This window comes from Cydia amplana, chromosome 5 (genome assembly GCF_948474715.1).
Source record: "Cydia amplana chromosome 5, ilCydAmpl1.1, whole genome shotgun sequence".
NCBI lineage: Eukaryota > Metazoa > Arthropoda > Insecta > Lepidoptera > Tortricidae > Cydia > Cydia amplana.
The window spans coordinates 10,577,846-10,590,794 of record NC_086073.1 but is presented as its reverse complement, the minus strand read 5'-3'; the positions used below and the strand labels follow the sequence as shown (position 1 = coordinate 10,590,794).

General features: G+C 38.6%; 1 protein-coding gene and 1 long non-coding RNA gene across 2 annotated transcripts in view; one reads left to right on the top strand and one right to left on the bottom strand.

Moving 5' to 3' along the window:
• LOC134647945 (trissin receptor-like) overlaps positions 1-5,995 on the top strand; it is a 46,085-nt gene extending 40,090 nt beyond the window's left edge. Inside the window, exon 6 of the mRNA XM_063502330.1 lies at positions 5,361-5,995. Within this exon, the coding sequence (XP_063358400.1) occupies positions 5,361-5,828 (468 nt within the window). The 3' untranslated portion in view covers positions 5,829-5,995. The remainder of the gene's footprint in view (positions 1-5,360) is intronic.
• The window catches only part of LOC134648019 (uncharacterized), a 188,134-nt gene that overhangs the window by 115,614 nt on the left and 59,571 nt on the right, over positions 1-12,949 (bottom strand). The window lies entirely within an intron of this gene.

Below are 12,949 nucleotides of genomic sequence, written 5' to 3'. Positions count from 1 at the left end.
TGTAGTTCCGAAGCATCATAGTGCATGTATCGGAATTCATTGTTTCTTCAGCGATAAGATAAATCTTTGGTTAAAGTAAGAAAATCTCCGTTTCACGGTAAATTACTACGAATGATAATAATTTTCTTTTCGAGTGGAAAATTGAAGCACTACATTACAGAAGGGTTACATTTGTTTTTAAAGATGGGCTATTTACGAGTAGGTATTACATACCTACCATACCGTGTGATCGGTGTGATACTTTGCTTTGTTTTATGCATAGAAACTTATTACTTTATGACGTATACATTATATTTTCAATATTAGGGTCACTTATTACGATTCTGTCATTTTTACCTTAACGGTTCCTTGTACGGCAGTAATTATTATTTGATTAATTAATCCAGATTATAGAAGGCTTTAATTAAATTTACAAAGAACTTCGTTGGCAGGAAAACGTCGACTATTTATAATTCCGGTCCTGAATTTCATTAAAATTATTTAGAATTCAATATGCCTACAATCTACTTACCTTTGGAATTCAATATAATGAATTAGATTCTGTTATTGTAGCAGGTTATTCCTTTATTCATTTCTCTTATTAAGCTTGGCAATTTATAATATGGATATACGAGTCATCATTCAATTTAAGAGCTGGGCTCTTGTCGGTGCAGCGTGATGAATTTGTCTCCACCTTGTTCGATCCGAAGCCAGCCCTTTAGCGTCCTGGTACGACACGGCCCCTACATGCTCCTTCACTTGGCTCATATAACTTTTTCTTGGTCTTCCCCTCCTTCTCCTTCCATTTATTTTCCCTTCTATGATGTTTCTGATGAAGTGGTCGTGTCGTAGCAGGTGGCCGATCATTTTTCCTCTTCTATTTTTAATAATGTCCATTAAACTTCTCTTTTCATTCACTCTGTTCAGGACGGCTTCATTGGTCACTCTTTCCGTCCACTTTATTCCTTCCATCCTTCGCCAGCACCACATTTCAAATGCTTGTAGATATTTTTGATCTCTCTTATTTAGCGTCCATGTCTCACATGCATATAGTGCGATGGACCATATATATGTTTTCATAAATCTTTTCCTTATGTTTAAGGATATACGTGATTTAAATAGGTTTTTCTTTTTATAGAAGGTCTGTTTAGCCATTGCAATTCTTGCTTTTACATCTTGAGTTTTCTGTTATGATACTTCCCAAATATTTAAAGTTTTTGACATGTTCTATATTTCTTCCCCTTATTTTCAGCTCACTCTTTATATTACCTACCTTAGACACTTCCATGAATTTAGTTTTATTGTTATTAATTTTTAGACCAAATTCTCTAAATATTTTATCCATTGTATTTACCAACTTCTCTAATTGTATGTTGTTATTAGCTAAGGCTGCAATATCATCAGCAAACCTAACAAATAATACTCTCTCTCCATTTATTTGGATGCCCTGCTCTTTCACCGAATCTTGAACTTTCACTGAAGGTTTTCAGGATTGCTGCTTCAATGAATACGTTAAATATGAGTGGTGATAATGAGCATCCCTGTCTTACCCCCTGTTTTATTTTAGCCATTCCCTTTTCATTCTCTACTTCTATAATCGTTTCTTGTTGTCTGTATAGTTCATATATTATCCTTCGGTCCCTGTAGTCTAAACCTATTTCTTTTAGTCTGCCCATCATCAGCTTCCAATCCACCCTGTCGAAAGCCTTTTCCAGGTCTATAAAGGCTACACTTGTATTCTGGCCTATATCTAATCGTCGGTCTAAGGTCAATCTCAATACCAGTATTGCTTCTCTAGTACCCTTTTGCTTCCTGAATCCGTATTGGTCCTCTCCTAGGTTGCTCTCAATCTTATCTCTTATGCGATACTGTATTATCTTCAGTAGGATTTTTGAAGCTTGCGATATTAAACTAAGCGTTCTATGTTCCTCACACTTCAAGGTGTTTGCTTTCTTTTTTTTTTTTTTTTTTTTCTTTTTTTTTTTTTTTTTTTTCTTCGCAGTGGCTTTGGCACTCCCCGTTATTATACTCTTTATGTCGATCCATCTTTCTTCTATTTTATTAATCGAATTGTCACTTATATATTTATCTTTATACTTGTCCACGCATGTAGGGGTGGACGAGAAGATCTTGGGGTCGTGGATGAGGTGAGTTAAATGACACTCGTAGTCCAATACATGCACGTATAATAATTAAGTACTTTGGTGATACATAGGTGGTAAAGATCACTAATGGTAAGCGGACGGGCACGACCGTCCGTCGCAAGATTGCTGAGAGAATGGCCGCTGCCGGCCCCGCTTCTCCGCGCCCCGCACCATGCATTGCGTCGGCGACGGCTCCCGAAGATTCCCGAGCGAAGACGAGGCGTTAACAATACTCTAACATTTTATCTCCTATTGAGTTACTATATTGCACATTGCACATTTGTTTCAGTATCACATCTTAGTTTCTTGAGGTCTATTTTCTTGCTTCTATTTACTCTCTTGTATCTTCTTGGTTTGACTTTAAGATTGCACATAACCAGGTTGTGATCCGTGTTTACATCCGCTCCTGGGTAGCTCTTACATTTTGTTACACACTTGATGTGTTCTCTTTTTAGCAATATGTAATCTAGTTGGTCACCAGGCATTTTCCATGTGTATCGTCTTCTATAAGGTTGATCGTATAACGTATTTGTTATTGTTAGGTCATGTTCTTTGCAAAATTGTACCAGCTTTTCTCCTCTTCTGTTTCTATTCCCCAGCCCGAACCTACCAACTGTCTCTCCGTCTCTACCCTCTCCCACTACTGCGTTAAAATCTCCTATTATTAGCAGCTGTTCTGTTTCTTTATTTGTATCAGTTAATGTTTCTATTTGCTCGTATACACTTTCTACTTCTTCTTCCGGGTGTGAACTAGTTGGCATGTATGTCTGAATAATGAGCATATTTTGCGGTTCCGCTTTTATTTTAACAGCTGTGATTCTATCACTAAGATGCATCGTGTTTTCGATTTGTAGGCCCCATTTCTTATTAAGAATATAAGCCGTACCGTTCTTTCCTCTTTCTGCTCCTGTAAAAATTATTCTATGATTGTCCTTCCAGTAGTCTCCACTTCCTTCCCAGCGTATTTCGCTTATACCTAGTATGTCTATGTCTAATCTTCTTATTTCACTCAAAAGCTCTTCTAGTTTTCCGTCGGGCAGCATAGTTCGCACGTTCCAGGTTTCTATCTTCATATCCTGACAAGGGTTTCGCGGGATGACGACCGAGACAGCCTTGTTTCTGCCCCTGCCGGACTCGGACCGCCACGGTATGTTACGTCGTGGAAGCCCGTTGTTAAGGACTGTATTTTCGTTTATTGTACTATTCATCTTTGCTGCGGGGTAAAGGGAGTGTAGTGCGGTGGTTTCCCCTGGCTTGATATACGAGTAGAAGTAAAAAAAAAACAATACAGAATAAACACATCGTAAAAAACCTAACGTAGGGTGCCGCCAGCAGCGGGGCAGAGCCCAAGCAGCCGGTGGTCAGGGCTGCAGAGAGAGGAACCGCCGGACTATCCGCGCCGTGTCCAAGACCATCACCGCCTTCTGCATCTGACCCGTGAACCAACCACCTAGCGAGAGTCTCTCAACAGGTTGAGACTCTTCGCTATGAGACCGTTCGCTGAAACGATTATCGGAACAATGATCGTCGAATCAACATTCCACCTGGCGGTAATCTCGTGAGCCAAGTCTAGGTACTTACTGGACTTGTCCTTCTCGACTTTCATGAGATTCTCATCATGGGGGACGGTGATGTCGACAGCACGATGTCAGGCTTATGGCTACAATAGTGCAGGGTTATTAATGTTATTATTATTACGATCTAAAATTAAATAAACATATCGTTTATTCCTGCGGATAAAAAATACATGTTATACTTATCAGAGATGTCAGAATATAATAGGTCATAGGTAGATGTCTTGTCAGTAGGTACTGATTTGTATTTCTCTGATGAATACTGACTACACTGCAGTGGTGCCACTAAGCAATTTGATTTTAGCATCTTCATACAAGACAACCAGAAAACGGAAAGCTGCATTCCCTTAAATAAACTGTTTTAAGTTTAAATTAAACCTTTAGAATATTTTTAGGATGTGCAAGTGCTGTAGGTATGTTTTTTTTTAGAAATGCCACTTTGCACTGGTTCCATTTCCACTCACTCCTATTTATATGACATGTGTTATTATTGCACAATTTATCAATATGGAAAGAGGTGGATTGGATACAATGCTGTCGAGGGAACAAGGCTAACGAAAGCGTGGAACACAAAGGCAGCGGCGCGGCGCGGCGCTCGGCCGGCGCGGGCAACTGCCAACTAGGTAGTTACAATTTATAAGTCTTGACAGCGATCTGGGGATTCACTGCTCGCTTTTGGAGCATTCAATACTTATACATTTTCGCATCAAAACCTTACTCTAAAGTTTATAAAATGTGTGTTGATACTTGATTAAACGTGAGAAAAACTATGTAGAAAGTAAATAGGAACTAGCATATCAAAAAATAAACTGTTTTAGGTTGTCTGTATTATGTTTAATAATAAAATATACTCGTCAAAATTTGATATTTATTAACAAGCTCAAAATTTTGACACACTACCAATAGGCGATACGGTCGTGTATCTTGGATTGTTTTCGCTTTCCCTGGTCTATATTTTAGACGTAGACTGTACTGACCCTATTCACCTTTTTAATAAGCTATTTGCTTCGAAAGCTACACAGATTGAATGACTACTATAGTAGTGCTTAACTTAGTTAAAGTGAAAGTTAAGCGCGGTTAAATCTGTGGGTAGATTCAGAACCACCAGGGAAGTCGACTAAACACAGCTGTTACATTTTTGATCTAAAACAACACGTCAAAGTAGTATTATGTATGTATGTAGAACTAATACGCAGTCACATACGTAATAAAATTGTTCAGATCTTTGTACGTGCTATTTTTGCTTGATAGCGTGTTAAAACAGCCTTTATTTAACATAGCTTCCTCATAAAGTTTCAGACTTTGCTGAAGAAATTAAGTTTAAGATCGTTTATACGCCTAATTAAGAGAAAAGATCCACTTAAGAGAGAAGACTTGAGAGGAAAGGGCGAATGTTGAAATTTATAATTCCAACATTTATTTTACTCGCCAATTAAAAGACTAAAATGCAATCGGTTATCGTTTATTTCACTTGTTCTTCAAATTTTGCAAACCATTTTATTTGATCCTCCAGTGTGTGTAGTTAATCTCCCCGATGATAAATGGAATGTTAATAATGATGTCAAATGCCCCTCAAAATAACTTCTTTGTGCCCTATATTTTTGTAATGATACCTACTTATAATCTTTATCTTAATAAAAGCTTTTGTTTGTATTTTTCTCAGCGAGCGATGAAGGCACTTAAAGCCTGTCGCGACCCGGAGTCCCGCAAATGCCACCACCTGAGTCACCTGTCACGCAATGTACTGCGTGCGCGGCGCGGCGTCGTGCGTATGCTGATCGTGGTGGTGCTCGCCTTCGCCATCTGCAACTTGCCTTTCCACGCGCGTAAGATGTGGCAGCGCTGGTCCAGCGGCTACCATGGCACCGGTAACTTTAGCACGCTCTTCACACCGCTCACCTTCCTAATTACGTACTTCAACTCCGGCATCAACCCGCTCCTCTACGCTTTCCTATCCAAAAACTTCAGGAAAGGTATGAGGGAGCTGGTGTTCTGCAATTGCCGCGGGAAAAGGAAGAGTGATAACTTAATATTGTTAAATCCAGTGGGTGTCGGCCTGCGGCGTAGCTCGACGCGCTCCACGCGCGCCAACTGCAGCACCGTTACTGTGGCGCCTAACGGAGACTCATGAGACTACCGACGCCGAAGGTTTCTTTATAAAGTCGAAGATATAGACATTTCTTGATTAACGGAAAGCACGGATGAAGTGACTGATAGCAGCGGTCTTTACACCATCTCTACCATCTCTAAACGAGATCTATACGACTAATAAAGAACTCTTCTACATATTTGGACTCTTTGACTCTAGTGGACAGTGAGTCAGTTATTTACGTCTGATAATGTTATATGTTACCTATGTCATCAAGTGATCTCCTGAGCTTAAACGAGTACATATTTATTTTTAGTATAAGTATTTTTAGTATACCTAATTAGTAGGTCAAAGCTAAGTTGTACCTACCAAAAAGCCAACATATCGTGTCCGTGTATAATATAGATCCATGATAATCAGTTAAATTCGTGCGAAAATACATACCTACCTATGTACATAATTTCAATGTATTATTTGAATAAAACAATAAGCGGCACATAAACTTCAACACACGAGGCATGACTTAATAATAGGTAATTCGTGTGTTAAATTGATATAGGAAGTAATTAATCGGGAAGAGGATACGTCGTACCGGTAACACACTTGGATTGACGTGAATGTGCCAAAATAGATAACTTGTTCTTAATCGAATCATGTTTACTGTATATTTTTCGTGTATATATGTATCCATGTATCTATAAATATGAAAATTAAAGTTCGTTCGTTCTGTTTTGGTGGTCTTTTAATTAATCTAATAAACTAAGAATAAACTAATCTCGCATCCAGGATTAGAGTCGGTACCTAAATGGACATGTGAAGCTATTTATTTAATGAGATTAAGGTGCAATGGTATAAATCTTATAATTTCACATGAATTAAATATATTTTTAGTTATGTGGCTCAATGCTTTCTAATTCATATTTTTATGTGAGTAACCATTAAGTAAGTAAGTACCTTTGCCCATGGGCGCCGGCAGAGGGGTGCAAGGGGGTGCACTTGCACCCACCTGGCAGAAAAGAAAACACGTAGGAAAAAATACAAAACATATACCTATTTTTTACCTGACTGCGCCAGCATTATTATGTTATTGTTTGAATAAAAACAAATGTGTAAGGAAATCTGGTAACAAAAAAGGAATGTTTCTTAGAAACTTTCTGGGACATTCTGGGAAATGTGGTGGAAGTTGTTCAGCTTCATGTACTTTACCAGCATACCAATTTTTATAGAAATCTAAGATGTGATCGAGATGTACAAACTTTTTGAGAATTGCTCAAATAACGCACTTACGCGACTTTTTTTTAACCCGCAAATTCGACTTAGTCGTCCAATTTCAACCATCGAAGAACTGCATTGTTATTAAGTATTGTTAATAACAAAAACAATAACACTGACACGTACTTAAATGACGGCATCGAGTGCTTCTATTTCACATATGCAATATGCACCTCCCTGAAAGTAATCCTGGCGGCGCCCATGCCTTTGCCGAATCAAGAGATACCTATCTCAAAATCTATAGTATAATTCAGGATACGATTTTACGCAAGCGTTTAACAGAGCAGAGCATATTGAAAGCAGAGACACCTAACTACCTACAATATTGGACACGTAAGTATACAGTAGGCTTAGCACAGCCGCAACAGTATCTCGGGCGCGAGATACTCGTCTTTATCTAACTTCATTAAGACGAAAGTGGAGGACCAGCTCGAAATCGCCTTTTCGTACAAACGTAGTCCTCATTTTCCTCTCTGGATATTAACATTATTAAAAATATTTTGACACAATATGTTGTATATCAACCACAATAAGTTGTTGAAAATCCAAATTTAGTTATTTAATGCCTCTCTGTCGCTCGAATATATAGTAGGCAAATAAGGCAAATAACGACATTTTGATATTCGTGTTTCACGGTAGACCCTCTGACAACGAGCGCCGTACAGTCAGAATCAAAAGTAGCGGATCAAACTACGCGTCAAAATTAAGTACCATCCATCCGCTACTACTGAAAAAGCAATAAATACGCCCACATTTTACAATACTTCTCCGTATACCTACTGTCAAATAGCCAGTTACACAAAAACTTTAGGACGGATTACTATTGTCCGCAAGATTATCTATTCGCTTTATTTGAGGTCCGTGCACCCAGGCAACCTGAAGATTTACCGTCCCCGCTGTCAATATTCGGCCAAGGAGTGATTTGTTTCGAAGGCTCCGGGGTAACCTTTTTAAGCTGACTTCGGGCTCACAGCGCGGTGGAGCTAATAAACCCTTCTAGATAACATAGAATAGATGACCTTCATACGTGCCAAGGTGTTGCTTACCCCTGGGGATGAATTACGATGAATCAGTCGTAAAAGGTTCTTATTACCAATTTGTTTTACCACGGACAAGCCACGTGTTACGACGTAAACGCGAGTAAGTGTAGATAATTCTTTACTTTAAAATGTTCTTGATTAAAACGTATTCTGAATTTAAAACAAATTGAATAAGTACATTATTTTGCAACCACTCAATCATTTTGATCAAGAAAAAAAGTTAAAACTAATTTTTCCAAGGAATTTTAAATATTCACTTATATGAATGTAGTATGTACATTTTGTAATTTTTGAAACTATAAGAAGAGGACATGATAGGGCCGATATTTACAACAGTATAAAGGTCCTGTTAAATAATATAAAAAATGGCATTTAGGAAAACTTGTTTACACTTGCATCGGGTTTTAACATAACATAATTATAAAATATCGAAAGCCTATGAAATGGGCAGTAATTTGCCGAAGGTTGCGTTAAAGCATATATTAATTTATTCAGTGTTGCAGACTTTATAATTTTGATTGTAAATTGACTCAATAATCCAATCAGCAATACTTTCATTCCATAGGTAGAGTCTGTGCATATGGAAAGAGAGGACTCGTAATAGTTATTTTCGATACAAGTGCGAAAAAGAGGAAATTCGAAACGAGTGGCGATAAATTAAAACACGACCGAAGGGAGTGTTTTAAATCGACACGAGTTGCGAATTACTTATTCGCACGTGTATCGAACAACGTTTTACAGTACTGTGACTGGCCGTATGCCTATTATATTAACCTAAATTGTTCATTACAAAACACAAAAACTAGAAAGAAATACCTTGAATACTAAGATCCCCTTCAGTCGCGTATTTCATACATGATTCCAATGAATAGTGTAACAATTATAACTTGAAGCACACGTTTTCATATTTTACCACTTGTGGTTTCATTAAATATATAACCCACTATAAAATTTTCGCTATTTAAATCAATAAATTGCGTAAAGTAATCATCTCAAGTTGAAACTAAACTAAATGTGTGAACTTTGGCATTGAGAATGACAGTGACATTGACAGCGTGACGTTCGGTCGTATTGTAGTCTGAACTCCTAGTACAGAGTTAATACAAACAGTCCAAAACTCCTAAGATTTTAAACTTCCCGCTATGTTTTGAGTATGTTTGCTACTGGTGAACGTAAAATACTATCACACAGGAGTGTTTTTCGGAAAGAGGCTAAAAGTATCTCAAAGTAAAATAATGCTTGCAGGTTCGTGCGTGTAGAGGGGCCATAAAGCGTTCCCTTTTATTATAATTTAGTCTACTTAAACTGACTACCCGACTATTGTCTGTGAATGTGTGCGTAGACGTCATTGAGAATATCTCCGTCTTTCTCTAAGACGCAAGCGTGAAAGGGATAGGTCTTGGTAGCATCGAACTTTACGAATGTGAACCTTAATATTACGGTCGTATGGCTTAGTAAACAAAATAGGACTTAGGATCTTTCTTCTTGAATCGAGCGTCGGCACCCGCCACAAGGCAAATGACCTCTTCCTCGGCTATGGCAGCCTGGTACTTTTGGTAAACGTTTGTCTTAATAAGTCACCGGTCGTAGGTTGCATAACGCTAATATGTACGGGGCAAATGACCTCTTCCTCAGTTCTGGTAGCCTGGTACTTTTGGTTAGCATAAATCGCTTGTTTCTCGTCCCCAGTCGCTACTATGTATCCAGTATCCACTATGTATCCACTAGGTATCCAGTAACCACTATATATCCGCTATGTCTCCACTATGTATCCAGTATCCACTATGTATCCACTAGGTATCCTGTATCCATTATGTATTCAATATGTCCCCAATATGTCTCTTGTCTCCAATATGTCTCCATTAGGTCCCCTGTATCCATTATGTCTCCAGTATCCATTATGTATCCAATATGTCCCCAATATGTCTCTTGTATCCAATATGTCCCCAATATGTCTCTTGTATCCAATATGTCCCCAATATGTCTCTTGTATCCAATATGTCCCCATTAGGTCCCCTGTCTCCATTATGTATCCAATATGTCTCCAATAAGTCTCTTGTCTCCAATATGTCCCCATTATGTCTCCAGTATCCATTATGTCTCCAGTATCCATTAGGTCCCCAGTCTCCATTATGTATCCAATATGTCTCCAATAAGTCTCTTGTCTCCAATATGTCTCCATTATGTCTCCAGTATCCAATATGTCCCCAATATGTCTCTTGTATCCAATAAGTCCCCATTAGGTCCCCTGTCTCCATTATGTATCCAATATGTCTCCAATAAGTCTCTTGTCTCCAATATGTCCCCATTATGTCTCCAGTATCCATTAGGTCCCCAGTCTCCATTATGTATCCAATATGTCTCCAATAAGTCTCTTGTCTCCAATATGTCCCCATTAGGTCTCCAGTATCCATTATGTCTCCAGTATCCATTAGGTCCCCTGTCTCCATTATGTATCCAATATGTCTCCAATAAGTCTCTTGTCTCCAATATGTCCCCATTAGGTCTCCAGTATCCATTATGTCTCCAGTATCCATTAGGTCCCCTGTCTCCATTATGTATCCAATATGTCTCCAGTAAGTCTCTTGTCTCCAATATGTACCCATTAGGTCCCCAGTATCCATTAGGTCTCCAGTATCCATTATGTCTCCAGTATCCATTATGTATCCATTATGTATCCATTATGTATCCAATATGTCCCCAATATGTCTCTTGTATCCAATATGTCCCCATTAGGTCCCCAGTATCCATTAGGTCCCCTGTATCCATTATGTCTCCAGTATCCATTATGTATCCAATATGTCTCCAATAAGTCTCTTGTATCCAATATGTATCCAGTCTCCAGTAGAGGGTATAAAAGGCCGGTGCGCGCCGCCGGCGGGGCATTCATTCTTCAACCATCGGACTAGCAGTGACTCTGGTTCTCGGGCGTTTAAATATTCGGTGAGCAAAGTTCCTCTACTACTGTTACTATGTTTGTTTTCGCTTGGAATTATCCTGGTGAATTTAAACGTGGAAATGGTGTCTGTGTTTGGTTTTACGGGGACAATATCGTCGTAAAGCTGATCTTAGACTTTTGTGGAGATTCTTTGTTACCGAGTACGGGATTTAAATATAGTGAAGTTTCCTATGCAGTGTTTTTCTAAGTGCCGCCACGTTATGCAGGGACAATATCGTTGCATAACAGGAACTTGGAAATTGTGTCTGTGTTTAGTTTTACGGGGACAATATCGTCGTAAAACTGAACTTAGGCTATTGCGGGGATTCTTTGCTACTGTGTGTAGTTATAGTGAAGTTTTCTACACTGTGTTTTCTAAGTGCCGTCACGTTATGCAGGGACAATATCGTTGCATAACAGGGGCTTGGAGAGCGTGTCTGTGTTTGGTTTTGTGGGGACAATATCGTCATAAAACTGAACTTAGATAAAGGTGTCTAAGGAAATTTCATTTCTGTGTTTAGTTCGTTGATTTTGTGAGTAGTTTGGTTCATAAAATAGAACCTAGTTATTTTAGTGTTTTACTATGGGGTCTTTTGCTATATATTTTAAAACCAGATCATTGTTTGGACTGACTGTTTGTCCGGCTGGACCGCTCACCCCTTGCGGTGTTAAATGTGAGCTGTCTAGGAGTCTTTTTGTTCCAAGATGAGGGTTATCTTGGCACCTTCTCTTTACCAACATAGAAGGTGAAAAACGTCTCCCTCCTTAGCTCTCCAATGTCCAGCTGTTAGATGAATAGTGGGGGTGTCACATGCGCATCATCCGGAGTAATCTGGGCCCATTTGAAATCTACAGTATTTGGAGGCTTCGTATATTAAATATATTTATTTATACCATTTATATACATAATAGGGACCTGTCTTACCCATGTTGCCACCCTGCCTCTGTGCAACCCGCCATGGGGGGAGACAAGCCCACGAGCTGTTAGGTTGCATTCTCGGAATCGCTCGCCGAACTCTTACAGCTTCTTAGTAGGGATACACTTGCGTATATTCCAAAGTACCAGGTCGATGGTAAGTACGAACTGTACTTTGGTTATACTAGAGTAGGGACAAGGGTAGGTTTAGGGTAAATTCACACACTAATTATTCGGAATTTAGGGTTCATTTTAGTCTTGGTCTGTAAAACTGATATATTTCTCCTTTTAAAGGACTTCAACTAAAGTCTCGCTATACTAAAATTTTGCGTAAATAGGTATAGGGTTCCAATTGCTTAAATCTTCCAATATTCTAATTTATTTGGGGAAAATAATTAATGTAAAATCTTATCTCTATTTTCATTTATGAGATTCTGGTTTTCTGGTGTAAAGACGAGGTACTGAGTATTACAATCATGTTTCTAAGGTATTTACAAAATAAAATCTTAAATATCAAGTTGGGATTAGGAACACAGTCTATTCGGAGATAGAAAATCGACGACTAGCTGTTTTAGGGAACCTTTGGCAGGCAAGAGTAATCCAAAGGATGATTTGAGTGAAATAATGCTCATCTTGATATTTCAGTCTCATAAAATATAGTACATTTTTAACAAATAAACTTAGTACTTCGTTCATACTTCTAAAAAACTAGAAATACAGTTTATATCTTAGTTCTGGGGAATGGAAATGGGATTCGCATCCCTAGTTTTTGAAATAAAAAAGAATAGTAATTTTGATGACTGATGGATACTTTGACACTTCTTTCCATAGCCATCTAGGCACGCTTAGGTTCCGAAGTGTTGGTCATAGCCCGTCTGGCTAAAGAGGTAGGGTAGGAGTTCCAATTGACCTTGCTGATTGGACTAGGAGCCCCCAATCCTGCATCGAGCGTATGGGTAGCATATTTCGAATAGAAGCTGGTAGATAATAATATTAA